A 24,153-nucleotide genomic window follows, 5' to 3' on the forward strand; every position below is an offset into this window, starting at 1 on the left:
TAATCTTACATGTTTTCGTTAATTTTTTTTATATTTTGCCTAATTTTTATAATCTGTTTTCTTTTCTTTTATTTTTGTTATCAATATAAATATTTTATAATCTGTAAAATTATTTAATTTTAACTTCAACCAATGTCTATTTTTTTTTTCCAGATTACCTTTCATCTCAATTGATTATATCGATAATATAATATAATTCAAAAGTAACGTGCATGAGTAGAGCTGAACATCGGGTGGGTTTACCGGGTTTCGGGTTGGCGGGTTTCGGGTTCAAAAAAATGAACCCAAACCCGGACCCGAATAGGGCACAATTTGGTGGGTTGGCGGGTTGGCGGGGTTCGGGTTGGCGGGTTTGGGTTGGTCGGGTTTACTGGGTTGGCGGGTTGACCCGGTCAACTCAATCAACTCGGTCAACTCTTTAAAAAAAAATTAATTTTTTATTATTTTATTATTTTTTATTTATTAAATTAAACATATATAAATATAACAATTTGTTTATATACTATTGAAGAGAAGATGCATTAATCAATCCAACCAACAAACAAACAACCTATTCATCAAATCAAATCAAAGTTCATGTTATTGTTCATGAATCATGATAAAAGTGAAAACTAAAAATATTCAAAATACATCCATATCCAATATCCATATCTAAAGTCCATAAAGTCCATAAAATCTATAAAGTCCATAAAATAAAAATCTAAAGTCCATAAAGTCCATAGTAATGTCTCAATACTAAAAAAAATGCTTATAAATGTTGCAATAGTAAAACCACTACTACTTCTACTATAGTACCAGCTTTTTTTTTTTTAATTTTTTCTTTGTCTATTGTACATTTTAATTTTAATACAGAACAAAAGAAAACCAAAAGAAATATATATATATTTGTTAATTAGTACAAGAGTTCTCAACCCAAAAAAGAAAAAGACTATGGAAATTAACAATGAAATATGATAATAAAACCCCATTAAACAAAATATATAACCGTGATCAGATCATGAGCATAACCTGTAAGAAAGATAAAGACAAGAGAGAAAGAAAGGGAGAGATTGTATGGTACTACAGTCAAAATAAAACTGTTGAACTGAGAGAGTTTGAGGAGTTACCGTGGTGACTGTTGGTGCGGTGGGACTCGAGCGCGAGTGGACGGAGTCGTGGAGGAGCCGAGGAGGAGGAGTCGCCGATCTTGGAGCCAAGAGGAGGAGGAGCCGAGGTCTTCGTCGTCAATCCCTCCCCTGCGTCTTTGACTCGTCGTCGGTCGTAGCGTGGGTGGTGACTGGTGAGGATCGTGGCTGGTGGCGGGTGGCGTGGCTGGTGGCGTGGCTGGTGGCGTGGTCGTTCTCTGGCTGGGTCTGGGTGTTGTGGTGTGGCCGTGTAGTGTGCGTGGGTGTGGGTTTTTTTTAGGGTTCTGATAGTGAACGAATGTAATGTAATTGTAAAATGTAAATTTTTATTTATTTAATTATTAATTTAATATATATAGATATAAAAATAGTAATAAAAAAATAAAAAATATATAATATATTTATATTCGGGTGGGTTGGCGGGTTGGCGGGTTCAACCCGAAACCCGGTACCCCTAAAATCTCAACCCGCCAACCCACCCGAATGGTACCGGGTTGAACCCAACCCACCCGAAACTTTTTTAAAATTTTTTTTTGGCGGGTTCACCAATTCGGGTTCGGGCGGGTTGCTCGGGTTCGGGTCAAACCCGCTCAAAATGTTCAGCCCTATGCATGAGCATAGACGACTTTTTTTTTTCAGAAACTATATTTAACACTCTGTATGCAGTTTCAAAATAAATTCTAATCTTTCGATTTGAAAATTTATGAATGATAGATATTTTTATATTTTTTGTTTGAAAAATCTTAAGAGAGGACTCATATATTTTTATTATTATTATTATACAAAAAAAATATCACCTCAGAAACTAGATTGATTGATTACCAAATCTAATGTAACTAAAACTAATTAGCATGGTCTGTCAATGTCACACCACCTTTAAATTTAATCAATTGGAGACCATACAATAATACTAAACACGTTTATTGTTATATAACCACATAATTCAGCACACAAATCTATGTTAATAATTATGATTAGCCCTAACCAGATAGTTTTGATTAACAAATTATATGTAATCAAGCTGAAAAGAGAGAGAGACAGAGAGAGAGAGAGAGTGGAGTGGAGCCCATATGCATGGAAAAATGAAATGGAGACATCATAAGAAAGTCTCCCTTAGTCACGTGCACCATGTCAACCACTACCACCACTCATTCTCAACACCCCAACTCAACTCTAATAATAATAATAAATAAAATTTTGTAATCAAAATAGTCCGACATATGCCGGCCACTTATCATTGCCGGCCGTCACTACATGTGTATAAATCTTTATTCAAACTCAATTAGTCAATTGCTATGCTAAACCACTCTTCTCTTTTGAGGCAAAAAAAAACCTCATTTCGCCTTCACAGCTTAACTTTACAATTCACCAGCCTTCCAATTTCAGGCCCACACAGCTCAAACATTCTGGGCCCATTCTTTTTCAAAAACGAGTGGGCTTGGATCACCACACGTGTATTCCTGGGTCATTGTCCGTGGGCCCTTTCTCTCTCTCGTGGTGTACTAAAGGATTATGTTTTGGATGGGCCCGGCCCACGTGTGAAACCATACTGTGTTGTGTAAGTAGAGACAAGGGGCCATAAAGAGCTTATCTGGAACTGGAAGTCTTCCAATGTGGAAAAGGAAACTACAGAAAGAGATAAGGATAAATGAAAAATCGCCTGTCTATACAAGTTGAGATAATTAATAATACTGTCGCAGATGTTTTATTGATATGATGAAGCTCTTGAGTGAGGTGAATGGTGAGAATATTTTTCACGTGGGTTTGTATGAATAGAGATATATTTAAAAGATAAGAATGTTTGTTCCTGAAATCCTTTCTCAAATAGTTAATGAATAAATCAGAATTCAAAGCTGTGTGTGGGGACTGCAACGCGTCGTTTGTCTGTTTTGTAATGCACCATACTAATTTCACATTATACATATTTGATAAATTACAATTACAATTACAATTACACATACTAAACAGTCGCGATGAATTTATTATTATGAACAAAACAAATATTAGTTAACGTGGAGGTAGAGAAGTAAAAATGAGAGAAAAATACAGCAAGGGACAGATAGTGGGACAAAAGTAATATAAAACAGCAGCAACAATCAGAGACATTATGCACTTCAAAATACTCTTCCATTCCTTTCCTTTCCTTTTTTCCCTTTCATTCCAGTAGTAACAACTAACAACAATTTTATGATAAAATTTTATTTGAACACATGATGTAAGTCCTCACACTTCTCCCAAGGCTTTCTTGATGTCATCCTGTGCCAAAAACATCATGGAAGAGAAAAACAAAAGAATTTTAGTTGCTCCAAAGAGTTTTTAACAGTGCACAAGTGTGTGTGTGTGTGTGTGTGTGTGTGTGTGTGTGTTTTAGAGAGAGAGAGAACCTCAATGGCAAGAGGAGCAGTGCTTGTGCCATAGCGCTCTATGACTTGGCCATCTTTGTCCACTAAGAACTTGGTGAAATTCCACTTTATCCTAGATCCTAAAAATCCAGATTTACTTGTTTTCAGATATTTGTACACAGGTGCAGTGTCTGGCCCATTGACTCGTACCTACGATAAAGAGGGTGCACAGAATAATGTCAAGTTCATGACAGTCTGCATATTGCACGGTCGTTGAATTTATCCAAAGATGGGTTGGTTAACAAGCAGTACTCCAGGACATGTGAAGGCCCCATAGCCCTTCTTTTTTGATATATATCATGTACATAACTCGGGAAATATTCTATTAATGACAAGACAAATTTAGTCGGCTATACTCTATGTTTTCTTTATTTTAACTTGATAGCAAACAGATAAGATAAACTTATAGACAGTTTGGTAAATATCAGTTCTATGTTTATTTTAATTAAAAAACTATAAAGAAATCATAAAAATTTGTTAAGCAGAATAAGAGAAAACAAAAAATTAAAAATGCAACCAAACAGTACCTTAATGTTTCAAACGATTTAAACAACAGTGTTTTCTAGCATGGGTAATAGAGAGACAGAACGACAGAAAAATGAAGAAATATCTAACACATTTCCAAAATATCTAGTTCATTTTTGGTCTCCAAATGAATCGTTATTGTCTTTTCTCTATTGCCTGGATTTATTTGTCTACTTCTGAGAAAGATTATCACATACATTATCAGAGTTTCCAAAAAAATCTAAAACATTATTAACAAAAATCAGAAGTATGTCGAATATCTAGAAGTTTTGACGCTTATAATGCTACACAAGATTGCAACTGAGCCTCAAAAAGTTTTGAAAATTCGACCTACCTATATTTCACACGGAATCATGTCACGTCAAAGATAAGAGGGCTGTCTAAAAATATCACTCCTTCATTTTCAAGTGAAGAAAGTAAAAGGATAAAAGGAACGGGAAGTTATAAAATAGTAACAGCAGTTGAAAGCCAAGGTTTGTACGATTTGTAAACTACTTACAATCGAGATGTGAATCTTCCCTTTATTCATGAGCTTTAATCAAACTGAAGTCTAAGAGAATTAGACTATGCTGACCAACTAGACTTAAAAAATTCTTTTTGGAGAAGTAAAAAACAAATTGAAAAAAATACTTGAAACATTTTTTCAACTCAGCGATGCAAACGTTCAAGAGCTAATCAATACTCCTTAACTACACCTTCACATAAATAGAAGTAATTCTGAAGAGGCAAAACAATGGCTTTTAGAATAATGATATTAACTCAACTTGTTTTCCTTTGGATACTTTGTCTTTACTTTAAATCCTACAAGAAGGCTCAAAACTCGCAAATATGAGGTGAGGTGCAGCTCAAAAAGGAGGCATAAGGTAAAATCATGAGTAAGAATTTGATATTGATGTGCCCTGCCACTTGAATTTAACAATTACAGTATGTATACAGTAAGGTATTGAGAGAAATTGATGAAGAAATGCATCAGTGAGTGTTATTGAATCAAGGGAAAATGGTTACAAGCTTGAGCCCTATAGGACTCTGCTACAGAGAGATAATTCTCACTATTAGCATAAACCCCATAAACCTCCCAAACAGTACTTTAACCAACTAGCAAACTCACTCACAATTACAATCGTACCCTTAACAGTAAAAGACTTAGCTACCCTCAAGCATTAACATTCTTACCTCTCCTAGCATAAGTAAAACGCACCTTGGTCCTAACAGATACACTCCTAACAACTAACAGCTTGACAGGATTTACTTCCAAGCCTTTTGTTTAAACAAATTAAAATAAAAGCTAAAATGTTGTTTTCATTTTCAAATTTTAAAGTAAAAATATGTGTAAGATGTACGTCTTTTACTTTTCAAATTTGTTTAAGAACACGAAATTACGATAAATTTTTTATACCTCCTTGAAAATTTTGGTAACAATTTAAAGCAAACTTTTTTTACACACACACATGTAGACAACATGTGTGAATCTAAGCTAACTGTGAGTATATTACAAATTGTGTCTCATCAATTTTCATAATAACAAAAGCTAACCAGCAAAACGACTCAAAGAAAAAAAAAAGAATTAACAACAAAATAAAAACAAGATTGCACCGTAGACAATTGGTAAACAATGATCTTATCTTATGGAGGAAAAAATTGTAATTAAATGCTCTTTTATGTATTACAATTTCTTTTTAATTAAATTGTATTTTTATTATCAGATCCATTATTAATTAAAACTTTAACATGTGTAAATTGTAAGTATCATATACAATTGAGTTGAGGACATGAATATTTAGGTGTTTAAAATTTAAGTGTATAAACCAGGGTATGATTCTTTCGTTCTTCAAGCTACAGAAGAGTTGTCCCACTGGGACACGCCATTGGTCAGGGTTCCTTAGGTTCCAATGCCAACGGTAGCAAATCTAGTTAGTCTACGAAAGAAACTACAGAACAGTTCTGTCCCAGAAGTTAATCTACTGGTTCCTCAAAAGTAAGACAAGTGGGTGAGTATCACACTCAAGATGAACCTCAGCCTCTCAAGTGTAATAGGTTTCTATGATCATGTAAGATCCAAAACCGTTAAAACCCCACATGCCACACAAAATTTATAAAAATCTTGCATCACTTTCTTTCTTGTATAGTGATTTGCATGAACTCTAAACCCACCTACGTACAACGACATTCAATATTATAATTAGATTTTCAATTACCTTTTGAAATATCGGATATTCGGCCTTGTATCGTTCACAAGCAAATTTTTGAGCATCCTCACTCGACCCAGGCTCTTGCTTTAAGAATTGATTGCAAGGAAATGCCAATACTTCAAACCCTGCAACTCAGTCAAGTATATAAGGCAATACAATAGCTTATATTTACACGAATGGAAAGGATTTGTGATAACTTGACATGAAATTCATATATGGAAAGTAAACACTACATCAATACAAGCTAATCAAATAAGGGTTTCAGCTTAATCATAAATATAACAAAATTGAAACCATGGGAAGAAAAAGACTCGGAACCTTCAATGACCAAAACAATAAATCTAGCAACACATATAAAAGGAAACATTCCAACAAAAGTAATGAAATTTCAAGAAATTATTATATTGCGTGTTAATACGAATCCGTACACACTTTCCATACAAGACTACGAAACGTACATACATATAAATCTATAAAAGAAAGACAAACCTTTGTCCTTGTATTTGTTGTAAAGCTCAGTCAACTGTGTATAATTCGAATCCGTAAAGCCACTGCACAAACATTATTGAAAAAATAAAAAACAAATCAAAAATCAGATTCGAGAAATAAATCCAAAAAAAGAATAAAATAAAATGAATCAAAAGGGCTAAGAGAATTTAACCATTTAGAAGCAACATTAACCACAAGAAGAACCTTCCCTTTGTAACTGCTAAGTTCGACATCTTTACCTCTGGCATCCTGCTCAATAATAAAAAGGAAAAACATCACATTTTCAAAAGAAGAAACAAAAAAATACTTTGATTTTCCCGGGAAAAGAAAAGCAAGAGAAGAAGAAAAAGAAAGGAATCGATTCCAGAATTAAAAACGACCTTGACTGTGAATTCGTGAATGGATTTCTCAGATACGGATTGAGCAGCACCCATTTCTCCTTCTCTTTCTCTGTGTCTGTGTCTCAGGTCGAAAGAAACAGATTATAATTTTAACTGTTAACTAATATTATTTATTATTATTATTATTATTATTATAATTGTAATTACACAAAATAAATAAAATGATAATAATTAGAGAGAAAGAGACGGTAGTTTTGGGGTTTGGGGACCAATTAATTATCCGCTGTTGAATATCCTCGTCCCACGACACAACCTTAATTCGAGGGCACCGCCTTAAAGCATTTCTAATTGTAAAATTGTAAGAGAAATGCTAATTACAATTTTTTATTATAATTTTTTAGTCAATTTTTACGTTTTAAATTACATGTCAAAATATTTTTTTTCATAATTGTATTCATTATAGTTACAGTATTATTCTTGTAAATTTTTGAAAAATTCTGAATAGTTTACCCTACTGAAAACTGAGTTCCTGATATTTCAATTTACTACGCGCGTTTAAAAAAACTTTAAACGTAGTAAACTATTCGAAATTTTTCAAAAATTTACAGGAATAATGTTGTAAGCGTAACGAATACCCTCATGAAAAAAAAAATATTCCGACATGTATTTTCAGATATGGAAGTTGTAACAGGAAGTTGACCGTAGTACTCCTCAAATTTTAAAGGATGTTTGGTGAAAATGACATGTTATGTAGCAAAATATTAAGATGCTACACCATTTGAGAGAAATAATTGTCATTTTAAAAATTTGCATGGATGATATATTATGGCATTGATCCTATTCATTTTTTTAATAAAAAATTAAAGCTAAAAAGTTATTGTAGTTAAAAATTAAGATATATATAAAATAATAATGTGTGAGATTATAATTTTAATATTTTTAAAGATGTTATATATTAGAATGTTTTTAGGAGTAAGCATATCAAAAATAATATTTAAGAAAAATAAAATAAAATATTATATAGTTAAATGAGGTGTAATTTTTAGTATTTTAAAAAAAAAGTTATCATTAAAAATGCTCCTATCAATATTGTGGGGAACGCTGATGTAGCTGCAGTTGCACTGTGCTATGCTACACATATAATAATTTCAATAAATATTATCACTTAATTCTGTACCTATTTATTTATTTTCACGTTCAGCCAAAAACGATCATTTAAATTAAAGTTTGTAAACTTTAAATTATAAAAAGTGTTAATTGATGAGTAAATAAATAAAATAATAGTTATTGTGGTATGTATTTAAACTACATTTATACTTTTTGTTAAGTTTGACACATTTTATAACAGAAATGTTTTAAGTAGATTAGCCTTTAGTGTCATACATAAAAGATGATGATCATTTATGAGTCACTGCCAACTGTCATATTAATGTGCTTTTGAATGCTTGTGCCCTCTTCCACCCCTTGTCTTTAATACAATTCAATTCATTGTATAAATACTTATACTTTCATTTACATATAAAAAAAATAAAAATAAAAAATCTTTTATTCTTAAAAAACAACCATGTAAAAGATGTGTGTACTATAAATTAATAAATACTTTATATTTTTTATTTCTTATATTTATATATTATTTTTTTTCAACGAATTAAATACCATAAATTTTATCTTTATTAGTTTTGTTACTACCTACACTTGTAAACTACTGATTTAGCAAGTGAAAACAGCATTGAGGAGAAAAAGAGACAACCACCCCACCATATTTTGCACAACTCTCATTTCATCTAAACACTCTAGAAACAATTCTAAATTTTGGCATTGCATTTGCATTGTTGAATAAACATTATTTTTTCAAAGGCTGAAGACATTCCAAGGTAAAAGAGTGAAGTTATTCTTGTTAATATTAACAAGGGATACCAGAAGAAACCAAAACAGAGCAAAACGGAGCAGTTGTTCTCTCTTTTTCTCCACCCTCTCGCACACACAGTTGTTCGGATGGTTCCCTTGTGTCTACTATCTGGCATCTCAGAACCCCATTGCCTTCTTCGTTGACACTCGAGTTAAAACATTTTTTAACTAAGTTAGAAAATGGGAACATATAAAACTCACCAGTGATGATGAATTTTTTTTGTTTTTAAAGGAAAATGAAACAAATCAAGCTCACTTTATCGGCTAAATATTATAAAATTAGTACTCTTTTGTACTCATTCCAAATAAAAAAAAAAACACATTTTTATTCACTGCTTTCACACATTTCAAAGCTTTTTATGTCCACTCAAGCCTTGGTATCCATTAGGTTGAATCGAAGATTAGTGCAAGATAACATTGAAACATTGGAAAAATAAAATAGAATATACAGGATAGCAAATTAGCAATAGAATATACAAGTTATATGTTTTTTAACATGTGGGTTTTGGGTGGTGGATTATCCATCAAACATCAACCATATAGTATTATAAAGATAAAAAAGGGAAAAAAAATTGAGAATATACAGGTTAGTACAATGATCAAGAACATGGGCCAAAAATACCATCGTCTATAAATCAATCAATTACCTCCCCCTATAGCCAAGCTTTGCAAACGTTAAAGAACATAATTCTCATTCGAAGAGCTCCACCATGACCCACAAACCGATACCCAAGCCATGTTCTTTTATGGGCTTTTTCTTTTTTGGAACCATGCCAAGTCAAAACTATTCTGCATTTTAATCCAATCTGAAATTAGCTAAAGAGCAAAGATCAATTGTGTAAAATTTAAAATGGTAACTATTATGCACTTAAATATTGTTGAATTCTCTACAAGTTCCAACAAATTCCACCATATACATAAATATGCTGCATAAATTCCTATGAGAGGCTTACAAAATAAATTATATTAAAATTTTCCAATTGGAAATTGAAAAGAAGAAAAATTATACATTGAAGTCTAGAGTTAATAAGAGCTCTCAACCATCTCTACAAGGACCGGCTTCCTGCTCTGCTTTTTGCAGAAAAGCAGGATAGAAATCCATATGTACAACTCCGACAAGAAAGAGTCGGTCTTCTTCGCCATGCCCTCTTAGTCAATTAAATTACTGAACATCCGTGCCCCGTTGCATAAAAAGACAATGGCTCGGATTATATAAAATAAAATAACCAACTACTCTTAACAAGCAGCAGAAGCCAGATCAAAAATGCATTCGTGACACCTAGTAATTATCGGAAAATATATGATTATTAATCTGAAAACTCAAACAAAAGAAAACAATATATTTAAACCTGTAGAAGTTTTGATCATAACATACCAGAAACTCAATGGTAACTTGGTACACAAGTTCATCTAGGTCGCCAGAAGTTCGGACCTGAAACACATACAATGTTCTTAAGCCTGTAAGATCTTGTAGAGATTAGCTATTACAATAAAAATACAACATCAGATTCCAGATCCAATCTCAATCAACAAAAGTAATCTCATAAAACCAACAATATAAAAAATATATTCATATATATACGGACCTGGACCTGCAACAGGTATCGGCCCTTCTCGAGGTGGTCTGTAAGGCATGGAATGTCTATGGTTCATTGACCGTGGAGGAAATCTCCATCCTTGGTTAGGTTCAGATGGGGGACCAAAAGGAACAGGTCCATAAGACTTCCCTTTTCCAGGATACTGATGACCTAAGGCCAGAAAACAAAATATAAATATCAACACATAGTACAGTATCAAACAAGCTCAAGTTGAAAAAACGTCACGTCTTACTGCTAATGTAACAGAAAGCTTACCAGAAAAAGAATGTGGAGGCACCCTCCAGTTGTCATGAAGCTCATGTGGAGCTTGCTTTATTCTCTCATGATTATTGTAAAAGTTCTCACGATCCCAACTCTGTGCAAAGTGGTATCTATTGGAGTAAGAGTGAGGTGGGGTAGCCTCCCGCCGAGGCTTGAAGTGTTGTTCGCCACTGACATAAGAAAACTGATTTGATGGCGGGGGGTGAGGAGGCCGTAAAGGGTAGCCCTTGCTATGATAATTATGGCCAGGAAAAGAATCAGCTATCTGCCTCTGAGGATCTCTACAATCAGAAGTATGATAGTGCACTGAATCAGGTATTGGTTGATTAATTATTGGAGCACTTGACTGCTGAGTAACTGGCTGGACCATGGTTTCCTGCATATTCTGCGATTAAAACCAATAATTTGTAACTGAGCTTCATTCTGATTACATCAAAACCTCACTCTTAGGAACAACAGAAAACATAATAAAGCATTAAAAATTTAAAATAATTAGCCAATGAACAAAAATATACATCATGATAGAGCTTTGATGAGTCCATGCCATTTGCGTAAGGATCAGGCACCCCACATGACTGTGCAATAGATGGAAGGGGTGGGGGTGGGGGTGGGGGTGGGGGCGGAGGAGGAGGTGATGATGGAAGTGGAGGAGATGAAGGTGGCACGTCCTGAGGTAGTGGAGGAGCAAATGTCAGTGAAAAATGCTGTTCAAACTGGTCTTGTGAATTCTGTGGGGCAACTACTCCAGTAGCACAAGAAGATGAATTCAATTCTGTTTCACAAGGAGCCACATCCTCCATTTCAAGCTCCCCGTCAACATCTTCCAAAATATGCCGATGCTTCTCCAAGGCAGATGTCGTCTCATGGTCACTACATGCTTCAGGACTACGCTCGGGCGTGACAGCCTCAAAACTTCCCCCATCAGAATCACTTCCTTCACCTTCATCTTTCAGCATGCTAGGCATACAAAATCCTGGAAGCTGAAAACTTGAATTGCTGCAGCAATGCAACAAAGAGAATGAAAAAAATTAATTTCTGTAGACCTGTATCAATATCTACAATCATACAAACAACGCAGAAACACTAACATCAAAGTAATACAAACCTTCCATATTCATCAACAAGCATCCCCTCCATTTCTCTAAGAGGATCATCCAAAGACCTCTCTGTTCTCATTGAGCGCCTAGAGAATGGACCAGATGTAGAACCAGGACCATGGTAATCCAGTTCTCGCATATGACGACGAATTACTGAATCAGGAAGAATTTTTCTTTCCAACCAAAGCCTCAGAACCTATAACAAAGACAGAAACAGACCAGAATCAAAACTATATAACTTTGAAGTACACCACATGTGATCAAAACCAAAGGATGAAGCAAATGAGGATAAGATATCTTAAATCAGTTGTCAGAGAAAACAGAAAAAAAAAACACCCTAATCTTGCCTTAAGACACTGCCTACGATTTTCATGCGCAGAGTTTCCAGGAGGGGCAGCAGCTACTAATAAACGTGGAAGCATTGCTTGAAATGCAGAAGGGTACAAGCCACCAACATCGCCTATTCAAACATACCATGCACAATACAAATAAGTTTTATATCGTATAAATAAAGTCATAATCTAACATTCAAGAAAGCAAATAAAATACCTTTCATGCATCGAGAGCACTGTGCAATAGAATCCACAAGGAAGAACAAGTCGACCCGTCGGTGTAAGCTTGACTCAGTTTCCAAACAACGTAAAAGTATGTCAACAACCTGATTCATAAAATTTAGACACATTAAATTTTATGGTAAACGTGTTTATCTCTACGAGAGAGAAACCTCTACTATCTATAAGCATCAGCCCTCAATGTATTGTCGATAAGATCATTGTTGTTGATTATATTTTGAATTAAACAAAATGAAAAAAAGACTAGAACATGTCTGTACCTTGGAAGAGACACCAAGTTTAGCACAGTCCATAGCGACACGTGTTGCTCGACCAATGCTCTCCTTTGTTCGTGTCAGTGTTCCAAGCATTCCCTCAAAGGATGCCAGAGCAGCATTTGACTCAGCATACTTGCCAACAGATTTTGGTCTCTGAGTCACCATTGACTCGTACTTTTCTTCTCCATCAACAATTGGAGGATGCGAACTTATCTTATGGCGTAAATGTACATCTGGACTACAGCTGCTATTATTTTGAAGAAAACAACTATGATCTGATGTGGATACATGGCCAAGCGAAGCATTGGGTGAAGATGCCTGGGGAAGAGAGCTATTATTTTGAAGAAAACAACTATGATCAGATGTAGATACATGGCCAAGTGAAGCATTGGGTGGAGATGCCTGGGAAAGAGAATCAACCCCATCTGTTGGGGATGAATTTAATTGGTTGACTAAGCCATCATCTAAATCATTGTTTGGAAAAGACATAGAACTCAAGTCTTTTGGATTAACAGCATCCATTACTACCTCAGACCTAATTTATAATAAAACAGGAACGAGTTTCATTAATCAATTATATGAAATAGAACAGGAAAAGAGAAACGATAAGAATTCACAAAATAGTACAAACTAGATTTTTAAATTAAGCATCTGCGATAAATAAAATATAACACATAAAGCGAGATGGAGAAAGAAAGAGGAGTAAAAGATAAATACATTCCAAAGGATAATAAGAAACCTAATAATTCTGGAAACAAAAAATGATAATGAAAAAAAAAAAAACTACTACTTACAGAAAGGAAAATGATAGAAACTAAATACTTGGGGAAAAGAAAATAAGCGTATAAAATATATACTGAACCTCCAATATATAAACACTAGAATTATCACAGAACAGTGAAGGCTTGTGAAGCAGGAATTATATATTCAAAAAAAAAAAATAAAGGCTCACATGTCATTCTCTTCTCTGTTGTCATCAGGTGGAGGCTCCAACGATCTGGTATCCTCATCACTGATGCTCTCTGCATTTAATTTAAGTACACCAACACAACTCTGAGGTGAAATTTCAACAATACCATCATGAGTACGTGATACAGGATCCACATTCATCACAGTAGGTTCGCAAATTTCATATTCATTTTGTGACTTGTCTGATTTACAATTAATGGACTCAATACTTTTGGTATTGCCATTCTCAGTAATACCATCATGGGTACCTGATACAGGATCCATACTCATCAAAGTAGGTTTGCAAATTTCATATTCATTTTGTGACTTCTCCAATTCATTATTAATTGATTCAATACTTTTAGTATTGCCTTTGTTCTCAGGAAGCAACAGCTGATCTTCAGATCCTCGAGCAGATCTGACATCAGATTCCTTGCTGTCAGGAATAGACAGCAAAAGCCTTGGACTTTGAGATTGAACTGGAGTCACAGCAATCTCACCACCTTTAGATCCATCACAAATATCATTTCCATCAGCATGGTTCCCAGAATTCAGATAAACTTCTTCGCCAGAATTACTATTTTGAATATCATGACTCTCAACTCTTACATTATTTAACTCCATTTCCAGAGATAATTCAGTATTTTCACCTGAGCTAGGGTTAAAGGTAGCGTCTATATCAGAAACACCAACCTCTTCAGCATTACAACCAATGGAATCCACATTTGGGAGTACCAAGTCACTTACTGTTTTGCTTTCAATAGTCTTATCGGGAGATCCAATCGTCAAAGAAATAATATTTCCATTAGGAAGAGTATTCATGACCATTAAAGCATCCTTACATGATTGAACTTCCTCGGCAGCATTAGCAGACATGGCTTCCAGAGCACGGTGTAGCCGTTTAGATGGCGGCAAAGCCGATTCACCATCAGCCGAGCAGCCAAATGATTGGTCTTTGTTAGCTTTCCATGTATGAGGCTTACTTCCATGGAACTGAGAAAAATTATGTGAAGGTGATGCAACAGATGCTGAATTTGTCATTGGCGAGTCCCTCTCAATAGGATCATCACAATTCAAAGATTTTCCAACTACTCCTAATATTTGGTTAACAGCTTCTTTCTGGGTGTTCTCCTCCGAGGTTGAAAGGCTATTAGGCTCTCTCAAGGAAGATGGTTCACCCATCCGAACCCTTGCTCGTTTTACCAGTGGCAAGTGCTCATCTCCATCTTCCTTGGGACAGATTCCATTCATCTTCTCACAAACATTGTGGGAGCTTTCACTAGTACTTTGTACACCAGCCTCCTTATCCACTGTAAAAGTAGGTTCTAATGCATCACTACACACCCGCTTTCTGCTTGGTTTTCTTTTCTTTTTTACTACAACAGCCTTTATTTGGAGATCAAACCCTTTGATCAACTCAACATCACCCTCCAAGCACCCAACAAGTGTCTCTGACTGCTCAATTTTACATCCAGAATCAATAGTACTGCCTTCATTGAAACTAAAGGTATCAGACTCCACTGTGACAATTTCCGAACCATTATCTTCAATGCTACCACTTGAAACAAAAGTAGATAAATCAACATCATCACATTCAGAGGCATCAGTTGATTTTCTCCTTTGTGAATTTCTTCTTAGCAACCCTTCCCGAACAACAGAAGCTGATATATTCGCAGCAATTTTGCTATTATCATTACATTGCACATTAGAGCCCCGCAATTTGCGAGACTCTAGCCTTGATGAAGTTCTTGACCTTCTAACTGTAGGCTCTGTCTGTGAAACACCACTTTGCAAAGACAAATCTCTAGATCTTTTCCTCGAAGAACTTATGGTACGCAAAGGTGTTTCTGTAACTCTTGCAGTATCAGTAGGATCTTCTTTTTCACACACAGCACCTACAGGTGCAGTAGCAGACGAATCCTCAACTAGAAGGCTCGGATCACTTCCATCAGCTATACAAGAAGAATTAAACCTAGAATCAAGAGTCGCTTCAGGAGCTTCATGCTGATCTTTCAACCCAGGATTTGCTGATGAGTCAATCGAGTTCCCACCATTCATATGAGTAACTCCTTCAGAGTTGACATCATCAGATTGGTCTTGTTTCTTCAACTTATCATAACTATCAACGATCTCCTGCACTGCACGAACAAAATCAGCACCCTTTCCATGACGTTTGACCAAAAGAGTTTGTTTCTTCTCCTCAGTAAATGCCTCAACATCAGCAGGGTTGCAGAATGCTCTACATAAAAGATACATGTTAATATAACTTATTGCAAGACTTATAATAACTTTTAACAAGTCAGTCAGTTAAAATCAAAGCAGACTTGTGAAAGCCCAACTACAAGAAGATATAAAGATTATTTTACATTAACAAGCTGGAATTTTGTTTCAAAAATTGAAGATTAGACAGATTAGTGGTTTTTTTCCCCTATTCTTATGCCACAAATCTAGCAAACTCACCCAGTAAACTAGCAACTAAGAATACTACTGGTCTTGGCAAATCTGCCATCTGGAACTATGTGCTAATAGCAACTGTATAGTCATCTTCTTGAAAAGAACTAGCTGTATCTGTATTTTTAGAGAACCGTTGGACATGTCTTTGGTGCAGGAAAAATTAATCTGCTAGATTCTATTTGGGCTTCAATGGTGAAAAAAAATTAGGTATTTTCCCTATTCTGTAAATATTCTCTTTGTGTTGTGTTTCTATTTGTTCCTCCTCTTTGCTTTAGTTTGTACTTATGCTTCAGCCAAAGATAAATTGTACTCAATTGTAATTTCCTTTTTCGACAAGTAATATAAGTTTCTTTTTCACATTTTTTAAAAAGCTTGATAGTAGGTCCTCCCATATTACTGCCTAGGTTCCCCAAAAAACAAAACTAACTGCAGCTAAAATAGGAGCGACCATGACTGACTAATAGATAAAAACTTCATCATTTTCAGGAAAAATAAAAATAAATAGATAAAAACTTCACTGGGAGATTTTACAGTACACTTTAATAAATTCCAACAAAGAAACATGTTTTGATATAAACCTAAAACAACGTTCTTCTCCAAAACCCCATAATCAAACTAAGAAATCAAGATTCTGTAGAAAATAAAGAAGACAATGCAGAAATAAATAAATAAATACCAACTCGGATGTAATAAATAAGCATCCCTTTAAACACCAGCAATAAGATGAAATAAAAAAAACATCAACTCGGATGCTTAGAAATGAAAAAAATAAATAGCCTTAGCTTGCTAGCAACTAATTGATAAATTTGAAGCTACAAGCTAGCAACATAATTTTGTCATAATTCATATTATCAAAATAAGAACATAATTAGAATATAAACTAGAGAAAAAATTTATGTCGTTTAATAACAGCAGCTATCCTAATCAACATTTTAACAATATCATTTTGCATCAAAATAAAACATTTTCTAACAAGAATAAATTGAATCTGAAAGTTAAAGCAAAAAAAAAATACATAAATTCATTCAGCAGCTTCGACAAAAAGACTACTCAATATAACAGCAGGTGACAAATGATAATCAAGTTCAAGGAGACAAACCCACAAGTGATTGAATGGTGTGCATGTGTTTCTGATATTGCATGATAGTACGATACTATAATTTATGCAAAAGAACAGTATAAAATCTGCAAATGCCTTCTGACAAGTAACAGAAAAATCAAAAGCAAGTACTAAAAGTACAGCATAAATGGATTCACATTTACCTAATAGTCCAAATAATGAATTTAAATTAACTGAATATACGCCATAAATGGGTGTACAGCAATACTTTTTCTCTTTTTTTTTTTTTTTTTTTTGAAGAAAATGGAGTGAGTAGGTAGGGACGGATCCAGGATTTAACTTTAGGGTGCACAAAATATAATTTTTTTTGAAAACATAAAACATAAAAATTCAAGATATTTAAATAGCTTTGTAACAATTTATATTGATATATAAAAGTGTTTGACCATATATCATCAATAAAGAAACAATTTATTCTACCAACCCAAAAGAGTCCCAAATCAAATCCAATAAAAAGTTAGGGTCCAAAAAAATGCTCCATAAAAGAAAACAAAGAATGACATATCACGATGGGGAGATCATAAGTAAAAAATTGCAATTGTATAATTGTAATTTGATGTGTCATTTGTCTTTTGGTTTTTCTTTTGGACTTTTTTCTTTTGTCAATTTTTTTTAATAAATGGACCCAAATTCAGTTGGGCCACTACATCACTAAAACTACTACTTTCTTTTTCGTTTTTAAGTAACTACCATTTGTTTTTGTTAATCAGGTATATATACAATGATATATATGTACATATTATAAAAGGAGAAAAAATGAAACCCCTGCATGTAGGTCCAGGAATGGCATTTACATTTTGCTAGAAATCTCGAAGACAGAGATATAACAGCTTTAATCAAGTTGTTGCAGAAATTGGAAGGAGTTAATACTTGCAGAAGAGTCTGATTAAGGGATAGTAGTGAAGTGTTTTCGTGAAAGTCATTCTTTGGAAGGCTTGCTAGCTGACGATGGATGAATCTTCAGAATTAAGTAATAGAGAAACTTTAAGAAAGAACTCAGTCCCAAATAAAGTTAAGATATTTGTTTAATTGCAATCTTTGAATCACATTAATGTCAATGATTACATGGAGCAAAAAAACAGACCCTATAAGTGTTTGTCCTCAGGATAGGATGATATGTGTTGTGCAAATCAAGGTTTAAAAAAAACCTAATCAGAAATAGAGGCATTTTCCTCAATCGAATCACAAATTGGATTGAGGCAAAGATATCGAAATAAAAACATTATAATAAAACTTAACGATACATGAAAGGAGAAGACAGCCAAAACTCATCATAAAATAAAATATGAACTTATTTCATAAAAATTGACATAATAAAGCACAAGGTTTGAAAATCACATTGAAGTTCTGATTTTAAAAAAACATAAAATCTAGTAGCCTAAGATAGATACTAGATTCTAATTAGCCCCTTAAGACCATGTTCGAGTTAACACCATTTTGGTACAACTTTTTCACCAGTTTGAAGTAAAATCTATCTATAATTTTTCAAAGACAACTCAGTATTAACATAAGATATTACACAAAGGAATATTTAGAGACTACTTTGTAAATTCATTTCACTATCTTAGAACTTTGAGTAGATCCTATGTTTTACTTTTGTAAATGGCGGTGTAAATCACATGGAGAGTCTACTGATCATACTTTTCTTCACTATGAATTCAGAGAAAATTTATAGTTTGAAATCTTGAACAAATTTAGTGTGGCATGAGGCATACCTCTTGACTAAGTAGATGTTTTAACTATGTTTGATTTAGAAGATAAAAGTCTTGAATGGATTTAATGTGGCATCCAAAATGAAGCAATTGCTTAGAAAGGTAGCAGAAATGATTGTGTGGCCGGCTTTGTGGCTTGAGAATAAGAGAAGTTATTATGACAAAAAAGATATCGGTGAGTTTTATGGGATTGTTGTATGGTTATTTAATGTTTTAAAGAGATTTTGTTTTCTGACCATACTACGAATAGGCACTATCATGCCTGGTATCTGATCATATTAGAATACCATGAGGTTTTGAGTATATATTTATACAATACAATCATGAGAATGCCCATCATATCATCCAATAACAAAAAAATTAAAAAACACAGGTAAAGCAACAAAAACTAACCATGCACTATCCAGTATGTGAAGAATATTGACTTAAATAGCTTCTTAAGAGTAGGTATTGTAAATCTTATAAAGTAAAGGATAAAGAAAGTCACCAGAAATATTATGAGCATATAACAGATAAACCTTATGATGCATGTAAGCTGTACATTCTAGGACATGTTATTTAAAAGCTTTTTACACAATATTGGATGAATTTCATTGGACTTGCACAAATAAATAAGCTCATTCACCCTAGAACAAGATGGAACTTAGGCCAGCTTCTCCATATGAAACTACTAAGTAAATACCTACAATCACACTGAAGTTTGCCTACCGTTTCATAAATTTAAAATGTTTATGCAAGAAAAAAAAAAGTTGTCTAGGCTTCACATTTTTGTTCTATTATGTTGAACTAAAAATCTCATTTTGACACTGTTTGTGATGCAAATCTGTACTGTAAATTGCAATTGTAGTTCAAACACAAAGTATTAACTCATCACCTAGAGAGAGTCTATCAACTATAAATTTGGTCAATTAAGTCAGCACATTCTCCCCTAATATATTTACATTCAGTCACTGTTATTAATACTAAGTGGTTAATAATATTCGCTCCTCTAACTTCAGTATGGACAACTTCACTGGAGTTATAAATCTATGATTCCTAGTGGGAGAATTTGTTGCTCTAATAAGTTTATTATGTTTGCTAATTGTTGTTCCCTACATATAATTGTCGAAATGGTTGGGAAATTTCAAAATTTACAGCTTTGTAGCCATGTTGTTTACAATGATAACAATCAAACTCTTTTCTAGTCAAGAATAGAACGTGCAGTTCTTCAATACAAGCATTCTGTGTATAATTAATAGTTGGAACAATTCAAAACTTATACTAAATGATGTGATTTTTTAAACTAAGACCCCCACCCCCATCATGTATGTGGATTGCTAAAAAGGACATGATATTGAATATAATGTTTTAATGAAATTTTATGTCCAGTCACGTGAATATAATAATAAAACACTTATGGTTCCATCAACATCCTAAAAACTTTGGGAGGGAGAAAAATCTAGCATATTGTAGTGCAGGTCCTTATTAAGCATATTGTAGTGTAGGTCCTTATCAATTCACCTATCCTCACAAGCTAGGGCCAATGGAAAGTTCATGGAAGTTCCTCCACCGTGAACTATACATAGAACTAGCAGGTTCACGGGAGTTCATACTTTCTGGTTATAATGAGTCAAGCTTTCCTTCTGAATTGGTGTGTTCTAAGTTTTAAGTCTGCAGATCACATACTATTCATAGTGATTTTACCATATCTTTATGACAAAACATTTTGGCATTATTTGGTTTGGTATGGGGTACTCAAAGAAGCTTGTACAACTTCATTATTTAAGACTTTGTTAGAAATTATGAATTCTCACAAAATATAAATGATTTTTTGAGATAGTGCAGTTTTGGGGGTTATGTCGGCTGTGTGGTTGGAAAGAAAGGATGGTCTTTGAAGTTAAAGAAAAGTAACTTGACTATGTATAACAGACTATAATCAATTTACAATGGGGAAGGGGATTTGAAGTTGGAACATAGCACCACTAGGGAATGAAAGATGGTAATATTAGCTGCTTTAATGTTGATGCAGAGTAAGGGCTGATTAGACTCGAAATATTTTAGCACGTAGCTTTATGTTTTGGTGCAGTGTTACGTGGGTTGTGTGGTTGGAAAGAAATGATGGTCTTTAAAGATAAAGAAAATAAATTGATTGATTGTGTACACGGGGGGCATAATCAATTGACATAGGGGAAGGGGATTTGAACATAGTACCACTAGAAAATAATTTATTGAGGGAATAAGAGTAATTTTTTCTGCTTTAATGTTGGTGCAGTGTTAGGGCTGATTAGACTCAAAATATTTTAGCTCCTAGCTTTACATTGAAATGAGTTATTTCTTATCTTAACCAAAAAGATGAAAGAAGATATAACAATGACATTTCAAATATTAATTAATTGTCATATGGCCAGCTCCTAAATAACAGAAATCATAACACCACAATAAATAGCAGTTCAAATCTAATAATGCATCAATACATAATCTGACAATGAAACCAAGACCCAAAACTTTCATGTCTATCCACACAAATGAATGTACATCTAAAAACAAGAAAATGAATGGTGATTCAAATATAACTTACTTCACTGGTGCTAACAGTAAAATCAACCACACCTCTGTGCAGGTGAGTTTATTGTCCTGGCTGAACTTATAAGTTAAAAAGGCAATAAACTTGGACAGATATCCCTTAAATGTTATACATTGAACTTTAATTCATCATTCAAATTCCATAGACTTACTTTCAAGAACAGCCTTGCTCAAGAAAAACATATAGCGAAAGTAAAATGTAAATAAATTGAATAACTAGGTCCCAAATCCATAGAAAAAGAAATACGGAAACAGAGAAATATCTGTAACTGATAATGAAGTACATACCACAACAAAAGAATATCAATCCAACGATATAAATAAACCAGCAAATACTTGCAAATAAGAAAAGAAAAGGAAAGATAATCATTCTATGCACTTAATCAAACTACACTACATCAAGAAGTAACACTAACATAAAATCAAGATAAAATTTGTATCTAACATCCATTCCTAAACCTAACTCGGAAGAAAAGAAGAAACTTATCAAGCATGCACTTCATGAAACCCAAAAATGCGAACCCGTTACATATAAAGTATACAAAAAATTGAAATTACTGCAGCAAATACTTACATCTGTTGGGTTCCGAAAAAGTAAACGAGTACTTTCTTCCAATCAGCAGGGTAGCCCCACTTCTCCGGTTCACTTACCTGTCACCAGAATAAGGTGATAAGCACAACTGCTGTCAAATTGAGTGTTCATCGCGTACAAAAGGTAGTTCAACGAAACAAAGAGAATAGCATAAAAACTCAAAATTCATAGTTAAACCTCGTATATTCCCCAAAAGAAAGAAAAGCTTCAACCAGATCTACAAAACTAACTACTAACAAAACCCACATCAAACCCCCGGGCACAAAGAAACTAAGAGCACAAAAACCATAAGCAACCCAAAAGAGAAACTAAAACCCCAATTCATCACCCAACTAGGTCAATCAATCATAATATATAGAAACAATCAAATTATGTCTATTTAACTTAAAGCACATACCGTGGCCGGCCAAGCAGGGAAACCCTTGACTTTAGCAAGCACAAGATCGCCGACCTTCCACTGCCGGCGAGCAGCGGCTGCTGCGGCTGCTTTACTGACGCCTTTTCGTCGACTGGGCGCCATCGAAGACCCACCCGATAGAAACTAGAGCAGTGCTATTGAGTATAAATTAAATAACCGAGTTCCGCGATTTTCCGAAATCGCCCAAGAAATTGAACAATTTCGCACTGTTTGTAAAAAAGAAAAGCAGGCATTGAAGCTCAAAGATCAGAGAGAGAGAGATAAAGATAGGAAGAGGATAGAAAGTAAGTGAGACCGGTGGTCTATGGAAGAAGGGGAGAAAACACTAATTGCACAACCGAAGAGAGGGGTTAGAGTTAGAGAGAGAAAGTGGGGAAGAGTCTAATAGAGCGTTTTTACGTGGAAGAACGGCATTCAAACTGAGATATGAGTTGGTTGGATTGGAGTGATGATAAAATGCGCCGCTGCAGTATACCCTAATTCACTCTCTAACGTGCGCTGCAACGGCGTATGCTTAGTGAGTTCAACTAAACGTGCGCATGTTAGTGAAGGGGCCTGAACTGAACTATGTGCATTTGCACGTGACCCACCAACTCATTCATGGCCATTTGATTTGATTTCGTAGTGGTTTCGTAATCCAAACCAAACCAAAGGCCCACTGTTTCTCAATTTGGCTCATACTGTCGTAATCACCCATTCATCATTTGGACTTCTAACTAAAAATATTTATGTTTTGGGCTAGGCCCATACCACCTACACTCCTTTCAGGTCTAGCGTTCTATTTTTAAAATATTTTTATGGCATAATTTCACAAATGCACAAAAATAACAAAAAATTAACAAAAATACGGTTTCACAGAATTTTAAATATTTTTACGATTTTTTTTTATTTTATTTACATAAAATACGGTCTTTTATGTTGAAATTTTGTTCATTTGTTGTTAATTTTTTGTTATTTGTATGTTATTTTTTGTTGTTATTTTGATGTTACTTTTATATTGTTTTCTTGTTGATTTTATGTTGTTTTCGTGTTATTTTTTGAAAAACCGTAAAAATGTAAAAAAATATTCTTTGAACGTAAAAATGTAAATATTTTACAAAAAATTGTGCCTTATGTAATTATTCCTATTTTTATTTAAACCTTAAAAATTTATAAACACACTTTATTTTAATAATAAAGGAAATTTAATTTTGTAGACATATTTTAAGAGTTAATTGGTTAAGAAAACAAATACTATACCTAATTGTTAAAAAACAACAAGAAGGAGGGTTACTTTATATATGTGGTGTGTATGTATGTATTAGGGGCTATTTGGAATAGGTTAATCTTAGTAAGGGAATGGTAATGTGAAACATTACCTCGTTTGTTTGGAGGGTTTAGCCTTAGAATGTTATTCCCCTAGTAATATAACTACCCTTGAAGAGGGTAATGTTCATACCTTAAAAAATAGTAGGATTGAATTATTACCTTCCATCATATTAATTTGAATAATATTTTTTAAATTAATAAATAAATTTAAATACCAATAATATTATCATTTATTATAAATAAAATATTACGATATATATTTAGTCTGTGAGATCA

The 24,153-nt window shown here is 33.9% G+C and overlaps 1 protein-coding gene across 1 annotated transcript; it reads right to left on the bottom strand.

Moving 5' to 3' along the window:
- Positions 1 to 3,003: 3,003 nt before the first annotated feature.
- Positions 3,004 to 23,064, bottom strand: LOC115716899 (protein HUA2-LIKE 2). The gene is made up of 17 exons (XM_030645821.2): positions 22,549 to 23,064; positions 22,134 to 22,210; positions 13,716 to 15,950; positions 12,767 to 13,298; positions 12,484 to 12,592; positions 12,282 to 12,394; positions 11,943 to 12,130; positions 11,353 to 11,833; positions 10,832 to 11,222; positions 10,565 to 10,726; positions 10,354 to 10,436; positions 7,110 to 7,211; positions 6,902 to 6,978; positions 6,730 to 6,791; positions 6,247 to 6,365; positions 3,509 to 3,676; positions 3,004 to 3,380 (listed from the first exon to the last, which is right to left on the bottom strand). Exons 1-17 carry the CDS (start codon positions 22,669 to 22,671, stop codon positions 3,348 to 3,350), a joined length of 5,055 nt encoding a protein of 1,684 aa, XP_030501681.2. The 5' UTR covers positions 22,672 to 23,064; the 3' UTR covers positions 3,004 to 3,347.
- Between the last annotated feature and the right edge of the window lie 1,089 nt (positions 23,065 to 24,153).

The sequence above is a fragment of the Cannabis sativa genome, chromosome X (genome assembly GCF_029168945.1).
Source record: "Cannabis sativa cultivar Pink pepper isolate KNU-18-1 chromosome X, ASM2916894v1, whole genome shotgun sequence".
Lineage (NCBI taxonomy): Eukaryota > Viridiplantae > Streptophyta > Magnoliopsida > Rosales > Cannabaceae > Cannabis > Cannabis sativa.

Bases quoted from the DNA above. Each gene is read 5' to 3' on its own strand.
- LOC115716899 (XM_030645821.2), bottom strand. From the start codon at position 22,671: ATGGCGCCCAGTCGACGAAAAGGCGTCAGTAAAGCAGCCGCAGCAGCC. The intron at 22,211-22,548 runs GTATGTGCTTTA...TTCTGGTGACAG, and splicing joins TCCCTGCTTGGCCGGCCACG to GTAAGTGAACCGGAGAAGTG. The intron at 15,951-22,133 runs GTAAGTATTTGC...TCTTTTATGTAG, and splicing joins TTTTTCGGAACCCAACAGAT to AGCATTCTGCAACCCTGCTG.